At 35.6% G+C, this 21,105-nt stretch overlaps 1 protein-coding gene across 1 annotated transcript in view; it reads left to right on the top strand.

The window, feature by feature from the left end:
• Positions 1-21,105, top strand: part of LOC136025152 (branched-chain-amino-acid aminotransferase, cytosolic-like) — a 48,150-nt gene that overhangs the window by 18,028 nt on the left and 9,017 nt on the right. Inside the window, exons 4-6 of the mRNA XM_065700908.1 lie at positions 2,280-2,510; positions 14,080-14,383; positions 19,211-19,365. Coding sequence (XP_065556980.1) covers positions 2,280-2,510; positions 14,080-14,383; positions 19,211-19,365 — 690 coding nt within the window. The remainder of the gene's footprint in view (positions 1-2,279; positions 2,511-14,079; positions 14,384-19,210; positions 19,366-21,105) is intronic.

The raw sequence follows: 21,105 nt of genomic DNA on the forward strand, positions 1-21,105 counted from the left end.
TGTACTGTATTTTTCTTTTGGTTGCAAAACCATGACCGACATCATACTACTAATAGGACGCCACGACGCTTCCAATACTGTGGCTTGAACCACTTTGACCACCCTCCATAGATCCTAGATATTTCTGTTTGTGGCTCCAGTCTCTTTTTGTGCTTAAAACGCTCTTTTTTGGACCATAAGCTCAGTAACATTTGCTATTTCTCGTAACATATTATCACATGGCTGGTGACAAAGTTAGCAACATTTTGTGATGAATAAAACTTGTACGGCGTCTTGACAATAAATTGGTGAAAGTTATGTAGAAAGATAGTTAAGTTGTTTTGTTTTCTTTCTGAAATAAACAGTGTTTCTCTAACTGTACTTATTTTGTTTCTATTGCTTACTTTGTGGATAAGCCTCGTGTATGTTCGATTTATGTAGTTTATTGTTTACATATATTTTCTTTTCGGTATATAGCTTTTCGCAAGGCCGCCGAATTTTCTACTTCTTTCTCTACTACAACTGTTCACATCAAATCAAGTCATTTTCTCAATTACATGTTCCCTTCAAGCGTTTAAACTTAAAAACATGGTATTGAGTGGAAAGATTTTGTTTACGGATGTGTTTTCAACAGGTCTGTTGAAAGATTTCAACGCAATCTTTGAACTTTCATGGCGTATAAACTTGCTACAAAAACAAGCGAACACGTAAAAACGCAAAAACTGTTAATTTTGAGAAAACCTACCTTCCTGAATCAATGACTTCAACTCCCCTCCTTCAATCTATAACAAAATCTAGGGGACTGATTTCAAAATTTAATTCTCATTGACGTTTTCATAAACAAAAATACAAATAAATCGTGTTCTTCCTTAATCATTTTTTGGTATTTTGAATTGTAGGGTCACCATTTAAGATCAAAAGTGATATAAAAACGGGATAAAGATTGAACACTACCTCATATTTTAGCATATATACATATATATTTAAAACTTCAAAGCTACAAGGACCATGGCTACATAAAGGTGTGCTCACTCCTCTCCCCTATGGAAATCTATCGCTATGTGCCATACCCAATCTTATATATTTGCTATCTTTTTTATCGTCCTGTAACCTTTTGATCTCATAACTGATACGAACTCCTCATTTACCCATGCCGCATTGAAATTAAAATTGGGAGAAAATGGGGTATCTGGATTTTCGAAAATATGTATTTTAAGGATTTGATATATTCTTAAAACGAATCCTTTAACCTCGTATAAGAAAATTGGTTTGTAAATTTCGTCGTATGGTTAAAATGCATAGTATCTTCATTTATGTGAACTGAATTCTTAATTTCTGGATTACACTGAGACTCCATAGGTTTTTAGTCTCTCTGGGAATATAGATGAATCAGGAATTAAAGAAAATTAATATTCTTTCTAGGTTAACTGCAAAAGAGATTTTAGAAAATTAACCTGAAGGGCTATTCTGCAGTAGTGTTTCCAAAACAGACAAAGAATAAGTCTTCTTCCGACGTTTGATGTAGGCAACTTTGTGTGGTAAACATTTTTACAAAAGCTCTCAGTAATTAAGCTTTGGAAGTCGAATTTAAAAGATCTTACTTCTTAGGAGCTATTATTACCTCCATCCCTGTGGTTCAACTTTTAGACATGCGATACTTCTATCAGTATATGAAAAAAAAGGGATGAAATAGTGTAAAAGAAAATTAGTTTATTTTCCTGACTCTTTTTTTTACTATTTTTTTTTTGGCCGGTTTTCTCAACATTTGTGCCTTGTGAGACTTCTTCCCTCACGACAAAAAATAAATAACGGCCACTATTTCCTGTCAGTCATTTATTTTCTAAAGTTAATGGCGCGTAATGAAGAAGCTCATATTGTACCTAATCTTCATTAGTATCAGCTTCAGGTCTTCGCGAAAGCTTAATTTCAGTAAATAAGGCTGAGGAAGTGAAAAGTTACATAACCTTGGTGATACTAATTGTTCAAAGTAATCACAGAAAGGCTCTAAATGACAAAAGCTTTAGGAAGTAAAATCACTTTGGATCTTTTTTCAGCCTTCAAGTTTGTAAGTAAAATGTATCGTTAACTAAGCAAAACAAACCAGAAGTCAAGGTGTAGGGCAGAAAGGATAAGAAACAGCTTTGACAAATTGGAAAATCGGAAATTATTGTCCAAAAGTCACTCCTTATGTAGAAATGATTTCTTATGTAGAAATCATTATTTTCTTATTCCCTAGAAGCCGCGCCGCGTCTTTGTATAAATTTGTTGTACTATTCAATTTTAATTGTTTATATTTCTAGCTTTTTGAAGGAATGAAAGCTTTTAGAGGTGTAGATGGCAATATTCGGCTATTCAGACCAGATTGTAATATGGAAAGAATGATCCGAACTGCAGAGAGATCATCCCTGCCCACATTTCATGGCAATGAGCTTATTGAATGTATTAAACGTCTGGTCACCATGGACAAAGAATGGGTTCCCCACTCAGAAGCATCTAGTCTCTACATACGACCTACTTTTATTGGTACAGAGGTAAGAGGTAATCCTGATAATTGGAAAAAGAATGAGAGAGAACTTGCTGAAAGCCTCCTCTGGAGCAAATCTCCCTCTCCCTTCCTTACCACTAAAATTATTATGTTCATCAAACTAGAAATACGCACAATTGGAATATTTAGTCCTGCGCGGGTAATATTTTGAACCTTGAAACTTGAGAATGTACCTGCATTACATTGCAAATAGCAATAGTTTTACTATTTAAGGCCTATTCATTATGAGATTTTATCAATACTGAGATTTAGCTAGTGCTAATTTAAGCCAATCACAATTTTTCATTGAAATTTTCTATCTAATTAGAAATTGCTATGAACAGCCTGATTGGTTCGAATTATAGTTACTTAAATCTGGTTTAAACAAAATCTTATTGTGAATGGGCCTATACATACCATACAGACCTTAAAGCATCGTTTCATAACGTCAACACTTGTCCGACTCGTTTGTTGGCTTGCCCGCACTTAATATTTGTCCGACTCGTAAAAATGTAAAAAAATACAAGTTTAATGTTTTTTTTTTATTTTTTAGCCCCCCCCCCCGCCCTCCCCCATGAATAGAATTCTTGGATACGGCCTTGTCATTAAGGCCTAATTATCGTATCAGATGTTAATTCGTGTATGGTTATCCATTAATCGAAAACTTTTATTTGTGTATTTGTATACTTATCTGTTTGACATCTATTAATTAATAAGAAAAGAAGAGGATGGGGAATTTTGAATTTGGTGTTAAGCTTTTTCTTACTCACTATATCATTTTGCCTAAAGGATGGCAACCTCCAGGTTGGGGGGGGGGGAGAAATCTAGATGGGCAGTTAAACTTCTTATGCGAGTTTTTGCAGGTCTTTATAGCTACTGCCTAAACCCCTAAATTATTATATTGAAATGAAATAAGTCCTGGGAAGAATTTAAATTCCTCTGTTGACCATATTAATGTTTTAGTATTGGGTTTTAAATTGTACATATACTGATTTGTAGTTAATAATACTTATTATGATTTTCACTCAGCCTCTGATTGATCTATATAGTGCAGATTGCTTTCGATCTCCTATAATTGGAGCTAATTAGTTTTGGCCAAACATATTGAAAATCTAAACAAAATAAATATGTCCAGTGTGAACAACAGCCGCAGAAACTTGTTTCCATGGCAATTGACTTGTTGAAACAATAATGAATGAAGCTTGAGACTGAATTGACTGTTAACAGTTGACCTGAGATTCTTACCATTAAGAGGTCTATCCATGATTTTTTTTTTGGGGGGGGGGGGGTACAAAGGAAACTTGAAAACGCATTAAAAATTAATTTATATGCATTTTTTTATAATTTTTCGTGTTTGAAAAGAATTTGGAGGGGGGGGAGGGTAAATCTCGGTAACCCCCTCCCTCCTGGAGGCAGTCTTGCTTACCATTATTTATCTATCTAGAAAAAAAAACCTACTTTATAATTTAGTTTTTAAAATATCCTGTATCGTCGTATCTTCTCTTTCAGTTAAATCTTTATTTTCTGCTTTTCTAATTGTATTTGACGAAAATTTCGATTTTAATAAGTAATCTTCATTGCTGGAATTCAACCAACTAGAATCCATTGAAAGTTTGTCTTTTTATAATATACAGTTACTGTGCCAGGAACTTAGGTTGAGCGTCATTTTCGTTCCTATTCATCTAATAAATAGACGGATATTACTGCATACAACGGAGTGATTTGAATAGTAAACAGATGAAGAAAGGGACCTGGTCCTGTAAACGAGTCACTTGTGTTAATGATCCTTGCATTTAATGATTCAAAATAATAGCATCTATGAATAGTCATTAAGGAAAATAAACAAATAAATTATGAAACTTACAAACAAAATCAAAACAAAGAAGAACTGACAAGAAAAAAAAAAAAAAAAAAAACAAATAAGGGCAATTATATGTAAGAACAAACACATTATCAACGAAGGACAAATTCAGAGGTGCTTACTCTCGGAGTCTTACTCTCATTAAATCGAAGACACATATGTTTATACTTCCTACCGAAAATCCGAAAATTTTCCTCAATTCCAAGGCCTTTTCTACTAATATTAAGGATGTCTTTCGCATAGTTAGCTAGTGAAACATCAATACCTATAAATATACATGTGGTTAGAACATTCTGTCATGGCACAATGATGGTTTCATTAAACAGGGGCGGAGAAGTAACAGCGCCCTGTCTAATACCCTTTTTTACTGGAATTGAAGGAGTGAGTTCCATCATACCAGTTGAGATAGTGACCTTGACTCTGCCATTTAGCTTTTTATACATATCACGTATCGATTTGATGACATAAATATTAACTCCACGCTTATAAGCAGTCATTTTTAAATTGGCAATTTTGACAGCATTATAGGTTTTTGAATTATTTCTTTTGAGCACTTTCCCTACGAAATTAGGATCACTTGTGGCTTTACTCGATAGTTCAGCTGCTGATTTAGCCTGTTGCTGCCTAAGCACCTTCGCGAAACCTCGGTTGTTTTCCGACGAATTTCATTTACCAAACCTTGCCGTAATATACCACACTCGATTATTACTGACGAGGAAATGGCTGCTAATAAGTCTTCTCGGCGAAAACGAAGCTTGTAGGACCTAGTTTCGCCAATACGGGAGACTTCGGTGCAGTTAGTTATCAAGTTCTGCAACTGACCTTCAGTAACACTGGCAGGAATGAAACGGGCAATTCTATAATACACTTGAACTTTTAGCTGTAGTCTTGGCGATTTGTCCTTAGATTTTATAACATCAGCTACAGCAGGAGCTTCATTTTTATCCCTTACGACGAGGCGCCAAGTATCTTTTCCCGGTCTAAGCTCAGTCATCGCCGACTTCGAGTCACAACACAAGTTATCAATAAAAGTTTTGCGGTCCTTCAGTTATTCAGCTCTTAGGTGAGGTTTATTGCTGCTAAAAATAGCAAAGTTGCGACTTCGGTGCCCTCTAAAGCAGGATCGCCAACTTGCACACTTTTCGTGTGAAATGCACTTTTTTTTACCTTAGAGAGAACGCGGAAGAATGAAAATCACTCTTTTCGGTGTCAGTTTTCATTTGCTTGAAACACCAGTAGTTGGCAACTTCGTCAGAAGTATAATTAACCCAAGGTACAGGTTTGAAAATTTGTACGCTTCTCGGGTGAAACGCACTCTTTTTTTACCTCAGAGAGGATACTCGTGTAAATTTTTTGATTGCACTCTTTTTTAGCAAAATCACTTTTTGCCTTGATTTGCATTTTATTTAGACTCGGCAGTTGGTAACCCTGCTCTAAACTGCTACATTTAAGCTCTGCCCATTCTGAATGATTGTCTCCCGAGAAAACGCTATAAAAATGCAGGCATTGGTTTTGCGAAAAAGTGATCACTAAGAGGTGAATATGCCTTTGTGCACCCGTAGTGCATAAATTCGTCTATTGAATCGTGAATACGGTTGGTCGAAGGTGTTTCGGTAGCCGACTAATAGAAGATCGAGAATCGTACTTCTTTTATCAAGGCGCTCGACAAAGATGTGGAATAACCGCATTAAGTACATAGTAATTCTGCGGCGTTGCAGACGTCCGAACGAATTATAGTCAAGGGAAGTAGAGACCTGTGCGAAAATTAATAATACATAAACGTTTCTTTCACCTTAAAAGGGCTGGGAAATATCGATGTAGAATGGAGTGGGTCACATGATTCGGTACCTTTTACTTTAGGATTGGCACAAACGTAGGCTCTCTTTCAAGTCCTTGGTAAAATTTGCTCCCAGACGCATTTATTAGTAATGGAGGTGATTGGTATGGAAGTAGCTTTACAAGAAGGTCACCAGAGTAGGACGCACAACCTTTTTGACTTCATCAAATGTTTCACATTGAAGGTAAAGTGAGTAGTGATGCCCTTCTGCTTTCCACCGGCCAGGTATTCCTTCGAATCTCAAGTCGGACACTTTTTTTTATAAACATCATCAAGACGCAGGTGCAAGTTACACAATAGGGGGATTGTTTGTTTACTTATGCAAATGTTTTCTTCAGGATGCAGGTGATTGTTACGTAATCGGGAATGTTTGTTTACTTAAGCAAATTTTTTCTTCAAGATGCTAGACTCGGCACCTTTTACTTTAGGATTGACACAAACGTAGGCTCTCTTTCAAGTCCTTGGTAAAATCTGCTCTCGGAAGCATTTATTAGTAATGGAGGTGACTGGTATGGAAGTAGCTTTACAAGAAGGTCACCAGAGTAGGACGTACAGCCTGTTTGACTTCATCAACCGTTTCACGTTGAAGGTAAAGTGAGTAATGATGCCCCCCTGCACACCGGCCAGGTGTCCCTTCGAATCCCAAGCCGGACACTTTTTTAAAAAAAGTCATCAAGACGCAGGTGCATGTTACAAAATAGGGGATTGTTCGTTTACTTATGCATATGTTTTCTTCAGGATGTAGGTGATTGTTACGTATTTGGGAATGTTTGTTTACTTAAGCAAATGTTTTCTTCAAGATGCGGGTGCAAATTACGTAATATGGTTTGTTTCCTAAGAGATGCAGGTGTACGTTACATAATAGAGTATTGTTCACTCATACAAATAAATGCATCTGTATGTTCCGTAACAGGGGTTTGTTTTCTTCACACTTTCTTTGGTTGTTACGTAATAGGGAATGTTTTCTTCCAGACGTCTTCAAGATGTTTTTCAAGACGTTTCAAGGCATTTTTCTTCTAGACGTTTTCAAGACATTTTTAAGGCATTTTTTCTTCTAGACACTTTTAAGACCTTTTTCTTCGAGATGTTTTGAAGACGTTTTTAAAGGCGATTCCCATCCTGTGACACTCAATGACTGAATACTGGCACGGGGAGAGCAATAAAAATATACAGAGGGAGCCACACACACACACATACACAACCACACAAAGTCAGAAACACAGGCACACACACAGCCAGACACACAGGCACAGAGATACAAAAACACAAAGTGGGATAAACACAAACACACGAAGTCAGACACACATGAACACATACAGTCGGACACACAGGCACGGAGATTGAGACAAAGTACATAGAGGGAAAATTATACACACACACAGCCACGTAAGGTCAGACACACAGTCAACCACACGCACACAACCATACACGGGCACACACACAGTCAGACACAAAGGCACACACACAGGCACGGAGAGAGAGGGAAAATCACAAAGAGGGAACAACACACACAAACCCTCACACAACCGCACAAAGTAAGACACACAGGGATACACACAACCACATACAGGCACATACACAGTCAGACACACAGGCACGGAGACAGAGACAAAAGCACACACAGTCAGACAAGAAGACACGGAAGAGGGAAAAGACACACACAAGCAACCACACACAGTTAGACACACAGGCGGCAAATAGTCAGCCACACAGGCACGGAGAGAGACAGAAGCACACAGGAGGAACATACACTCAAAAACAAAAAGTCAGACACACATGCCCACAGAGTTAGAAACACCGGCGAAGAGAGAGAGAGAGAGAGAGAGAAACAAAGCGAAAACACACACACACACATACTCAACCACACAAAGTAATACAGATAGGTACACCCACAGTCCGACACACAGGCACAGAGAGAAAACAAACACACAGGCACGAGGAAAGAGACGAAACACAAAGAAGGACCACAAACTCAACAAAATAAAGTCAGACACACACACATGGAGACAGAGAAACAAACACACAAAGGGAAAAACACATAGATACACAACAACACAGGCACGCACACAGTCAGAAACACAGGCACGGGTAGAGAGAAAAAACACGCAGAGGAAAATAACACACACACAATCATAGTAGTCAGACACAGGAACACACCCAGTCAGCCACACAGGAAAGTAAAGAAAGACAAAAAGACACAGAGGGAAAACACACGCACATATTCAACCACACAAATTCAGACACACAGGCACACAGACAGTCAGACACACAGGCACGGAGAGAATGACAAAAACAAACAGGGGGGAAACAAACAAACACACTAAACCAAACAAAGTCAGACACCTAGATACACACGCAGTCAGACAAAAAGGCAAAGAGAGAAGGAAAAACACATACAAAAACACACAAACAACCACACAAAGTAAGACACACAGGCACACACAAATACAGTCAGACACACGGACAGGAAGACAGTGACAAAAAAACACAGTGAAAAACACACAGACAACCACACGGGCGCACACATAGTCAGGGACACAGGCAGGGGATAGAGACAAAAAAACACAGTGGGAAAAAAGACACAAACAACCACACTGTCAGAAACAAGTCTTGAAATATCTTGAAGCGTCTTCAAAAATACGTCTTGAACAAAAATGTCTTTAAAAATATCTTGAGATATCTTGAAAAACTACTTGAAGAAAAATGTCTTAAAAAATTCTTGAAATGTCTTGTAACGTCTTAAAGAAAAATGTCTTGAAAAACCTCTTTAAGAATACATTCCCTATTACGTAACATCCAAAGAAAATGTGAAGAAAACAAACCCATTTTGTGTAACATACACGTGCAATTCATTTGCATGGGTAAACAAAACCCTATTTTGTAACATACATATGTATCTCTTAGAGCACAAACCATATTACGTTACTTGTACCTGCATCTTGAAGAAAACATTTGCTTAAGTAAACAAACATTCCCAATCACGTAACAATCACCTGCATCCTGATGAAAACATTTGCACAAAGTTTTCATGAATTTGGGCTCCGTAAAGTTTGTCCTGCTCACAAAAGAATTTCACCTTTTTGTTTACAGTAGTTTTTCATAGTAAATAACTAAATTGATTAGACTTGGAGTAGTGAAAACCATTTTCTTAAGTATTGTTTTTCCTTTTAATGTGTAAGGCTTGGATGATTTTTTTTTTCCTAGCCCTTATTTTTTTTACCAAGCTTAATATTTGAACAAGTATACACTATTATATATGCAGACACTTATTTGTGTGTTGTTTATTTGAAATCTTCTATAGGTCTTCTGCTAGTGGCTTAACTTTTTGGACTTTCTTGAAAAGGTTAAATAACGCCCAACTTTTTTCCGACAGCAATAAAATCAACAAATTTATGCGAAGAAAACGGTTTATTACCTTTGTTGATATTTTTATTAACTTTATTGATGCGGTGGGAGTCCCGTGTTAATGTTTCTCCCGTTGTAGTTGCTACTTTAATTCAATTACTTATCTTATTCGTCCTCAAATTTTCTCAGGGTATCCTTCTGTCTCCTTACACTTTTTCTCAAGATGTTTCTTTTTTTATTTCTTAGAATTGCATTCACTTTACTTTAATAAGCTTTGTATAATTCCTTATTTTCTTGAATAGGGTTAATGATTTGAGCTCCAGACGTTATACCCCTAACATTTACCTGTTGGAAAAATGAATCTAAAGCTTTTTTTATTCTTTCGTTTTTTATCAAACTGCTTTGATATAACTACATGATTTATAAAACTCTGCAACTTATGAACTTGCAACCTGGAACTTGCATCCTGAACTTCATCTCGACGTTGACTATAGAGATAGACATCTTGCAGTGCCAACTGTGGGGATGGGGGCAGTTGTCCCGTATATATTGAAAAACATCGTTTTCACTATTTTCTTGAAAAAATAATGGTGTCTTCCCCTACTGGATTTCGAAAAAAAATTGTATCTTCATCTAAAAATTTTGAAAACATCTTTCTCCCCCTCTCATTTTTGGGGATTAGTGCCCCTGGATTCATCTGGTCTTCTGATATAGTATACTGAACGATAGGTAGAAATCTTTAATATCCTCTTTAAAAATCTTTAATATCTCTTAAGGCCTGCAAATCGTACAGTTTGAATATCATTGTATGACTGATTTCGACAAGGTGTGACTTGTCCGCCATTTTTAAATACTTGATTAGGATATTTTGATTTTTGACTCTTTTATAATATTATAATACTCTTTAACAATGACTCTTTGATTTCCATATTTTATAATAACAGAAATGAGGTCGGAGAGGTTTGAGCGGGCATGAGCCCCGGGACCCGTCCTTACATGACTAAACGAAATTAATTGAATGATGAGTGCAAGGACTTCATTTTTGGAGTTCAATTATATACATATATATATTGGAAATTCCTGAAAAAATGGAGGTTTGGGATGTAGGGAACATGGACTCAAAGAAGCTACTGTTTTGCCCTTCAATCATACAGATGAAAAATACTTGCAAGACAATGGTTTCAGGAAGGTATAAAATGCCGCCTTTTTTTTAGAATATCATTGTAAAGCCTCTGTTTTATATAGATTATCTACATAACTAAGAGCTTTTACCTCTGCTCTACATTTACCGTGTCTCCCCGAGTGGCATATGCCTTGGCTCTTTTGATTAAAATGTTGTCATGAAAATTTGGCCCCATGCCACGCGGGATTTTGGGCCCATAAAGCATCGGACAGGTGTCAGGTTGTCCTTCGATTGGTTTGAGACCTTAGAGTAGATACTGGAACTCAAAGCTTGTGATCGAACTAGCCCTTTCTCAACTTTTTAAGGCCATTTTTCTACATGATGACCCATTCTACTCTGACTTATTGTGATTGTGTTTTTTCCCCTGTATTTTTTGTCTCTCCGTGCCTGTGTGTCTGACTGTGGATGGAAAATGGATGGAAGTCACATTGTTCTTTACTAAGTCGATGCTTTCGCGTTGACTGGTATGTTTTTAACTCGAAAAAAATTAGTCTTATGGAAGGAAAAACTTATCGGACGATCCTTTATATTTCTAGTATTGAAAACAGCATTTTTTTTCTGTATAACTTCAGTATTATTTCTAGTATAAGAAAACACTTGTGGATAGTAAATAAGCTCTAAACAAATAACAAAACAAATTATTCCTCGAAGGTCATGTACTAGACACTTTCCTTATATTATCTCTTTCTTATTTTTTTTTAATGACTTAGGAACAGCAAGGCTCGAATGCTTTGGCACTTTTCGTGTGACGCTTTTTTCCCATTCGTTGTCGCTACAATTCAATTAAGCATTTGTGAATAAAGATTGATAAATCAATGGAAGTTCTTAGAGCGGCTTTATTCATTAACATCTTTCCCAATTAAAGATTTAACTTTCCTTCTCCTTTCCACCTGTTCGTCTGGATGAAGTGGTATTGATTTCCAAGGTAGCACTGGCTTTGTTCAGGTTCAGCTGTTTCCTGACGCAATTAATCATACTTTTTAACATGAACAATGAAGCATCTGAGATTTTCCAGCTCAGGCTACCAGAATAGATGCTTTTGAATAGAAAGTATTGTTGGTTTTGATCTAAGAAAATTATTTCTGGTGCAAATTTTGAATGAGCTTGCTAATGATGGATGGTCTAGCAAGAAGGATATGAGTTCTCCTTAATTGGATTCCATTCAGTCGTCTGCTCTAATGAGCTCGTTGTTGTAATGAAGTGTTCTACTGGGTGCGACATCATAAAGTTTTAATTACAAAGTCAAATTTATTAAGCTGATCAGAAAAGCTAGGAATCGCCATAAACCCCATTTTCACTTTTTTAACCAGAAAAGAACACAATTGCGACTACGTTCAAATAGTTTACCTTAATTGGAATTTTGGGAGATAAATCTTAACTTTGTCTTGTGTACTTCTCAGAAATTAGTGGATTATGTTTTTCGAATCCTATCCAAATTGATATTTCAATTAGTACCCCTCTATTGTAATAATTGACAGCCATTTATGCTTATCCAGAGAATAGTTTAGAAATAGCGGACAGCTTCACTTACCAGGGTAGTATTATTAGTAAAGGTGGTAAATGTAGTGAAGATGTAAAAAGTAGAAAAACCAATGCCCCGGTTTTTTTTTTCGTGGTTAAAAAAAAGTTTGGAAGAATAGGAAGATAAATCTGCCAAGTAAGATTAAGATAAGCCATGGTTATGACAGCGGACAAATATGACTGTAATATAGGCGCTTCGGAAGGGTGAGGTAGATTTTTTTTTTTTAACATTTAGTTTTTTCTCGACTTGAGTGGAGGAGGAGCATGCCTAGCTGTGTTGGTCTCAGGTGGCCTGGTATTCCAGTGTATTGACAGCAGGAGTAGCAGTCATTCGTTTTTTTTTAAGAAATTACTTCTCTAAAGAGTAATTTCCATTTATTGTCAATCTTTTGCTTCGACTAGCCGAGTCTTGCTGTTCCTACCCCTTTTTCAAACAAAATCAGCTCGAAATTTCGTATTTGACCAACCTGTCGGTCAACAAAATATTGATACAAATTCTCGTACACTCTTCACATGGGGAACGCTAAATTCCGAAAGTGCGGAATAGAAAAGATATGAAACTCAAAAAGAACTTGTTCGTGAGCAAGCTAAATTGATTAATCAACATTAATTTGATTTTCTTCGTTCTTATTATTGAATGTTTTAAGCTCATGTTCGCCAGTCTAACAAATTCACTGCATTCTTTCTCCCTTTATTTTTTTTTTCTTCAAAAAATTACAGTTGATAAACCTGTCAGCAGCCATTGATGTTTATTATTATTATTTTTTAATGCTGTTGTACAATGAACTGGTTCGTGACAATTCGCTGGTCCCGAGCAACGATCAGTCCAATTATTATAAATATTACCCTAGATCTTTAGGTCTAACTTTAAAGTGTATTTTTGTACGCTTAGATTCTAGACTTGCTAGCTTACAATTTTTGATAACATACTATGGATATCTAACTTCATGGTATTTCCCTGACAATGGTGCAGCCACGAAAGTTCTTCTTTGAGGGGGGAGTGAAAAAATATCTGTAGAAATCTAGGGAATCCGGCATTGTAAAGGAAAGAAGGTCCCTCCCCTTCTACTTACCTAGGAAACACTTTTATCACCATCCAATTAAGTACAAACAGAAAGTGACAAGGTTGGATATTTCAACGCGTGATATAATTGCAAGGTAGTAAAAATTTTTAAAAAGTGTAATGCTATCTCGGGAGGAATGGCGTACCGTTTTTCTCTGATATTTTTCCTCGGTTAAACTGGAGCTGTCGAACGCGACCAACGGAAGTCAAAATAGATATTTATACAGTAAATTGAAAGTTAAAAAAAAAACGAAATCTATGAACTCGGTTTTGGACCATATTTTTTGCTGTGATGAATGCCGTCTCAAATTTTCAGGAACTTCTGTTTTTTAAGTTGTGTATTTACTAGATAAAAAATAAAAGTTGTTTACTTCTAAAAGAAACTTATCAACTAAGCACAATCTCATTTAGTTTACCTGAATTCCATTATTGACTCCCTAATTGGGAATTATACTATTGTTCTCTTTTGGTTGCTGAAGTGGATCATCTTCTTTTAGTGACCCAGATTGTTTTTCAGAATTGAATGAAATGAGTTAGTAATAGCAATTGTACAAGAAATTCCTAATGTGAACCCAATTTGAAGATTGGCTAGAAGTAATATGTTCTTTTTTAATTCGTCTTGTTTTCTACAGCTCTATTTAGTAGTTTGATTCTATCATTTGTTACATTCAAGTGAACAGAAATATAAGTGAGAGATCAAATTTTCAGAAACAAACTCAATTTTTTATTGGTACAAATTTCAAGGGTGTATTTTTTTTCTTTTTAGCCTGCTCTCGGGGTTGTTTCGCCCAGCTCGGCTTTGCTATTCGTTGTCCTTTGTCCAGTTGGTCCTTACTTTGCATCGGGTCAGAAACCTGTATCCCTATTGGCTGATCCAAGTTATGTTAGGGCATGGCCAGGAGGATGTGGTGCTATGAAAATGGGATCCAACTACGCCCCAACAATTCGTATCCAGAAAGTTGCTGAACAATCAGGACATCAGCAAGTCCTCTGGCTTTATGGTGATGATCATCAGCTGACCGAAGCTGGAACAATGAACATATTCGTCTTCCTCAAAAATAAAAATGGAGGTAAATGTTTGAAACTGGCCTTCTTGTCTAATCCACTTTCCGTGCTTTTATGTGCTCTTGTAATGACTTTTTTTATGACCAAGGGATTGCTGCCGTCAGCTAGGAAGAATATGCGTCTAGGATTTCTTTGTTTCTAAATTTTATCGGAGCTTGTTTAGACCCTAATGACTTTTAAAAAATGCTGCATTTGTTCTTTTTCCCTCAAGCTCTCCCAATAAACGTTTATAATATGAAGATCTTTGAACATGTTCTAAACATCTTAGCATGTAAACATGTAACATTTAATTGTGTTCTAAACATTTATTTTACATTTTAATACAATTTTATACTTTAATATGGCCTTAACATCTAAGAAGTTTGGGATTGTGAGAAGGAAAGACATCTCCTTAGAGCTTTGTCAGTTTTATTTCTGAAATGAAGCACATTTTAATGGTCTTTATTTTTAATTTTCTGTTTACTAGCTAAGAAAATTGCCAAAACTTAGTGACTAGAAGGCAACACCACTCTTTACTAATGGTCTGGTTTGATTCTAATCAGTGTCTCTGTCATGAACACGTGGCATAGATAGCCTGGTCCATCCATAAGAAGAAAAGAAAGAGCAGACTCCCCCCGATTTAGGCTGGAAAGATAAGACTCTACAAATGCTGATAAGAAATGTTTTATTATTAGAAATGATTAAAAAAATTTCCTTTGAGTAGAGTTAATATGGGATATTCATGAATGTATCGGCCTCAGGCAGCTTAGCACTGCGGTTCTTAGCAGTAGTAGTGGTTAGTAATTGTAATGTAGTTCCTGTTCTGAACTAGAGTTTTGTACTTTTGGGCACGATTGACACAATATTCTTGTGCTGGTTTCTTTACTAGGTCTGTTTTAAATAATATGTTGTAATTTTTTTTTTTTTTTTTTTTTTTTTTTTTTTTTTTTTTTTTTTTTTTTTTTTTTTTTTTTTTTTTTTTTTTTTTTTTTTTTTAGGAGTCAGGCAAAAATAAGAAGAAAATCATTCCACAGAAATCACTACCACATAATTTTTTATGTCCAGACGTATATCTATGTGATTGGGACCAAAAAAATCTTACTTCTCTACTCTTCCTTACTTGCTCCTACCAAACACATCGTTAGACACAGCCGCCAAAAATAAAACAAAAACATCAGTGCTGCTTGAATTAACCCCATCCACGCATGCTCTTCAATGAATCAAACCAACACTTGCTTACTCAAACCTACAATTAATCTTACTTTAACACTAGCAAAAGCTTTTCACATTGCTATTTCCGTAATCATACCAGTACATAAAAAGGGGGGAAGGTGATATTTCGAGATATATTTCTCCCCTTGGCAAATAGAACGTATTGGTACAATATGTATTTGATTTACTTTATTTAACGCCCTGTCCACTCCCCTCTCCTCCCAAGGGTTGAAAATTTGTGCAGACTGTTTACCTCTGTCCATAGTCGTTTACGCTAGACAAATGAGTTTTAGAAAAATTATAGATATCTAATAGATATCTTTCCTTTTTATCTTTTGAAAAATGAATAGTGCTTTTTTTCTAACTCCATTTATTTTTCAATATATAGTTTGCTTTTTCCCTAGCTATTAATCAGCTTGTTAGAGCGTATGATTTTCATCTTTTTCAGCTTAACCGCTTCCGTTCCATTAAATCTATCTATTTCTGTTATTACAAAAATCAACTTTGGCGTTTCTTGCGGTTGGCTAGGATGTTTTTCCATCTCTCTAGTACGTGGTTAAGCAAGAATCCAGTGCCTTCTTTAATATTGAATTTTTAATACGTTTTGTAACATGAATTAGGAGCAGTCCCTTCTATCTTTCCGTTTTCTTCTTTTCTTGTCAGCTGTAATTTTTTATTAGATAAATAAACGAGAAAGCGAATTTTTTTTTCTCTGTCCTAAGTGATTCATATAGTATCATAAAAGTCGGAAAGGATAGTGAATTTACTGGTAAATGTTATCATTTGCCATAGTAAGATGGTAAAGGCAAAAAATTACTAGTAAAGGCTTTCAATACATGCTTTTATCCAATCAGTTTATCTAAAACATACAGGAGTTATCAAACTTCCAAAAAAAAATTTAACTTTTCACAGTATCTGTTGCGCATTGAAGATGAGTCGCAATTGCTCAGTTATATCCTCAGAGTAATTGCTGAGCATGCAAGTAAAGGAAGCTGTGTGGACAAAGTCGTTCTTTCTTTTTAATTTATTTTTATGTCCGATACAAGTTCACCGGTTTAGCATTAGACAACAAACTTTCACTGATTCTATTTAGTAAAAGAAGATGTTAAAGAGCTTACCAATCTTATCGGATTTTGCGACCTTGTTCTGGTAAATCTCAGAATTTACCAATGTTCAGGCTTCAACGCTTATATAGTAATTTGGAGATGAAAAATGCAAGTTGTGAAATTTGAGGCCGAATATTAAAAGAGTAAAAAATAAGCATCTGTGATTCTTTTTAAGAAACAATTCATTTTTTATGCCTTATTTAATGAATGTCAAGGCCAAAGTTTCGGGTTGACAATGCAAAGGAGTGGATTTCTTATGTTCTTGTTCTAGGCCAAATTGTCTTAAATGGCTTAAAACTATAATTTTTCTGGTCAAGAAAAATTTTCTCTGGTATTTAAAGATCTTTGTTCCCCGAGCTTTAATGCATAGACTGTGCCAACTCTTATAACGAAATGTCTTTTATAGTGCTGGATTCTTAGCCGTTGTTTTTTTTTCTAAGATTGGGAGTACACCCTCCGTTTAAAAAGTTTTAATCAAAAGTTAAGTTTTTCTTTTAACTGTCTTGGTGGAATGTTGATATAATTTAGTTCGAGCTTTCTCACTTTCCAAGGATCCCCTAATGTTCAATGAACATTATATCTATTCACTTTCTACAGTGAATTCTTCAGAGCCTCGACTGTTGATCTTTTTGAGTGGTTTCATTTCTGTCATAAAAAGATTTTTTTTTAGCTTTTTTCAAGACTCCCCGTGAAGTTTTTCATTTCTCTGTAATGTTTCTAAAGTTCAATCCAGTGTTTTCCTTAATCTTGCATCTTTAACATAAATCACAATCAGTGATTGCTCAGTTGATTTTCCCCCTTTCTCTTGTCAGTCGTAAATTATTTATTTTGTGAGAAAAAGGGAATGGCTTCTTTTTCGTTTTTCATCACCTGTATTATTTTAATATTTAAAAATAAAGGCCGTTAAGATAAGTTTTTTTTTACTCTTTTTGTGAATAGCAGTAAAGTCTTAATTATATTGACAGGATATTGGAAAGCTGAGAAGCCAGCTTTTACTAGGCTGTTCTTAAAGCTTGCTAAAAAAAAAAAAAAAAAAACATAATTTACACACGGGGGAAAGATTTTCTGTTTTCACTTAAAAAAAAAAACAACAACTAAGAACTACCTAATTTAGCTCGGCTGTGAATTGATATATCGAATGAAGGCTAATTTTCTATCTGTTTATTGATGTTTATACAGTCGCAGAAAGATGTATAGTTACTTGCCAAGTCAATATAAAGACTTCGTGAAAGTCATGCTATTATTTCAAGATAAAGACAAAAATATATATTGTAATCGCCAAGAAGTAAAATTAATCGTTGAAATGACGAATCAAACGCGCAATTTGTTCACCACAATTGATCGATCAACAGTTCGTGGTAATGAACTCTCCCCTCCTCAATGTCCCGCTCTTTTTGCCAAATTTTTATTGTTTAAAAAGTAGAACTGTGACAAAGAGTCAAAATTAAGCGTAAAGATCGGGGCGTTGAGGAGGGGACAGCCCCTTTGATATAAAGAATAAATTCTGTTCATTTTAAGTTTCAATGTCGCTCCTTACTTTCAGTTGAAAAAACTTGTTTTATTATTTAATAAATAAATGACCTGGAATTTAAACCTACACGAAAGAGAGTTCGCATATTGAATCATCATTTTATCTAGCCAAGGATCCTGTCGGACAAAAATCGTAAGAAACAAACAAAAGTAGTACTGCTCTTTTGTAAGGACTAAGGAAAATATTGTGACCCCCTACCCCTTGCAAAAATTTCTTTTAGTACGAACACCAAAAAAAGAAAACAAAATTATTAGAAGTTTTAGCTCAATTTCCAGACTTGACACAGAACAGGGTAATTTTACCAAACTTCATAAGAAATTCTTCACCTTTTGATGAAATTTACTGAGTGCATATAATCTCTTTAAACTGCGTGTAATACTCACTTGCCTTCGGGCGTAAAAACTTTTTTACGCCTTTGATTATCGGAAACCAATTGTCAGAGTCCAAAACTTTTCCAAGGTTTACACGATTTAAATAATAAGATCACGTCGTTGTTTTCAGAAGAGTGATTGGTTTTATGTTACGGAGACTTACCGATTACAATTATATAAAAGAAGATATATCTGGTTACACTATAATACATCTCCAATCGTTTTTATTTTTTACTTTTGACGGTATATTTATAAATTCCTTATGCATTTAAAAGTTTGGATATGTGTAAGCGCACAAGCAGAACATTTTTTTTTTGGGGGGGGGGGGAAACGTACACTATACTAATTGTCTGAACTTTTTCGTAAATTTATCATAAAACTGAACAAATCCTGACGCTTTTCTTGGCAGGAGTACAGGCACAACCTCTTCCCGTCCCACCTCGTGTGTATACTCGCCTGGTTGGTGATTGACAACCCTGCTGAGACTTCTTTTATTCTTGATATGAAACACCCTATTTTATGTTGTATTGTAAAATCAATTCGTATTACGTCTTAGTGGAATGTTTTACCTTATGATTGCTTCAAACTAAATTAACACAGTAGTACATTATTGAATGTTACATTCTCTTTTAGAGAAAGAGCTTGTGACCCCTCCATTGAACGGTCTAATTCTTCCTGGCGTGACTAGAAGATCTCTTTTGGAACTGGCACGAGAATGGAATGAATTTAAAGTATCTGAGCGTGACATTACAATGGCCGAGGTCAAAGAAGCGCTAGATGAAGATAGAGTATGTTGTTTTCTCTTTGTTTTTCTTGGATTTGGATTGCTTGTTTTAGTATAGAAAGAGTAATTAACTTAAAACTTGTGGGTATTGCATGATGCACTATTTGAGCTGTTCACTTGCCTAATCTTTTAACTCCATAATGGGGGAAAAGTATAGAAATTACTGATTGTTATACTACCATTTGTTAAAAGTACGTAGAGTTAATTTTGTAGGCTCACAGACAATGTGCTCAAGTACAGAAGGTGGATAGAAAATAAGGATAATTTGGATAAGGTTTGGGCGGGTTTTAAAGAAGTTTATAAAGTACAGACCATATGTCTAGTTTGCAAGCTTTAGTTAATAAATGTACTTGTGCTAGAAAAGATAGGTTACACACTCCTTTTATAGATATTAAAGGGGCTTTTGGTAAGGTTTGTAGGTTTCTATTAATAAAAAGTTTGCTAGAGAGAGTTGCACATTGTCTCCGAAATTATTCGCCCTGTTTATAAATTCTGTAGTGGTGTTTATGGAAAATAAGGAGACGCCGATGGGAAGTTTGGTATTATATCTATTTGCATGATGTTGTTCGCAGACGATATTGTTTTGGTTGGAGGCTCACTAAAGAACATTCAGAAATTATTTGATATTTTAGAAGATTATTCTGATAGGAAAAAGTTAGAACTTAATGTGGATAAAACTATTGTGTTAGTATTCCGTAAATGTGATTGACTTGACGAGGATTTTAAATTTTGCTTGAAGGGTAGAAGGATTTGGTTAGTGGAGGTAATTTATTTAGTATCCATATAGAAAGTAGGATTGAAAAAGGTAGGTATGTTGCAATATGGTATTAAGAAGTCAGCTTAAGGATATTAAAAAGATCCAAGTAGTTAAAGAGATTTTCAGGGCTAAAATTTTTGGTGTTATGCACTATGGATCTGAGGTTTGGAGGTATGTGTGGATCAAGTCATATGTAGGGGTAAGGTTTAGGGCTCGATGGTATGATGACAAAGTAAGTAGATTGGTTGAAAGGATTTACAGGACCAGGAAATACAGCCATGGCAGGCCAGCGCTCACTTTCAAATTCACTGGGTCTTTATTGTCGGTCGAATGAGATTTTGGGGGAAGTTTTATTTTTAAAGTGGGATTGAATAAAAAGGAAATAAAGCTATTAATTGAAATGAGGGCTGATAGTTCGCCACTGGGCCGAAAAAGAAAGCTTATCGGGAGGGAAAGGTCAAAGGCTACTTCGTATTTTTTTCTTTGTTTGGGGGTCAGAATGAGAGTGTATACCACTTGATGTGTGAATGTGAGGATCTGAGTGATTGTAGATTTGGAGTGTTTGGTAGGGGGAATTTTGATTGGTTGGTAAGAGTGTGTGCGCCAGTGTGGACCAGTGTCTTATTGGTTCAGAAGTTTGGCCCGATTCCATTGTCTCGCAATGGATCATAGAGCTAGGTTTTTGTAGGATTAGGCTAGGAATTTTTTAATTTCTGAGTATTTGTTCTTTTGTTTTATATTTTTTGCCATGGTGTATGGCTTTTAGCGCAAATCTTTTCTATTCTATTATGCTCAAGTACATCGGTGGAGCTTATCAAATTGTATTCTAAAGATATTGTTTTTGTTTAAATACCTAAATCTTAACTGTGAGGAGACATCGATCCTTAGGGGGGGGGGGGGGCTAATTATGAATATTATTGTTATGACTCTTTTCTAACTTTTCCTATGATTTTCTTAAAATAATGTATCACTCCAAATACCCTTATT

The sequence above is a fragment of the Artemia franciscana genome, chromosome 3 (genome assembly GCF_032884065.1).
Source record: "Artemia franciscana chromosome 3, ASM3288406v1, whole genome shotgun sequence".
Classification (NCBI taxonomy): domain Eukaryota; kingdom Metazoa; phylum Arthropoda; class Branchiopoda; order Anostraca; family Artemiidae; genus Artemia; species Artemia franciscana.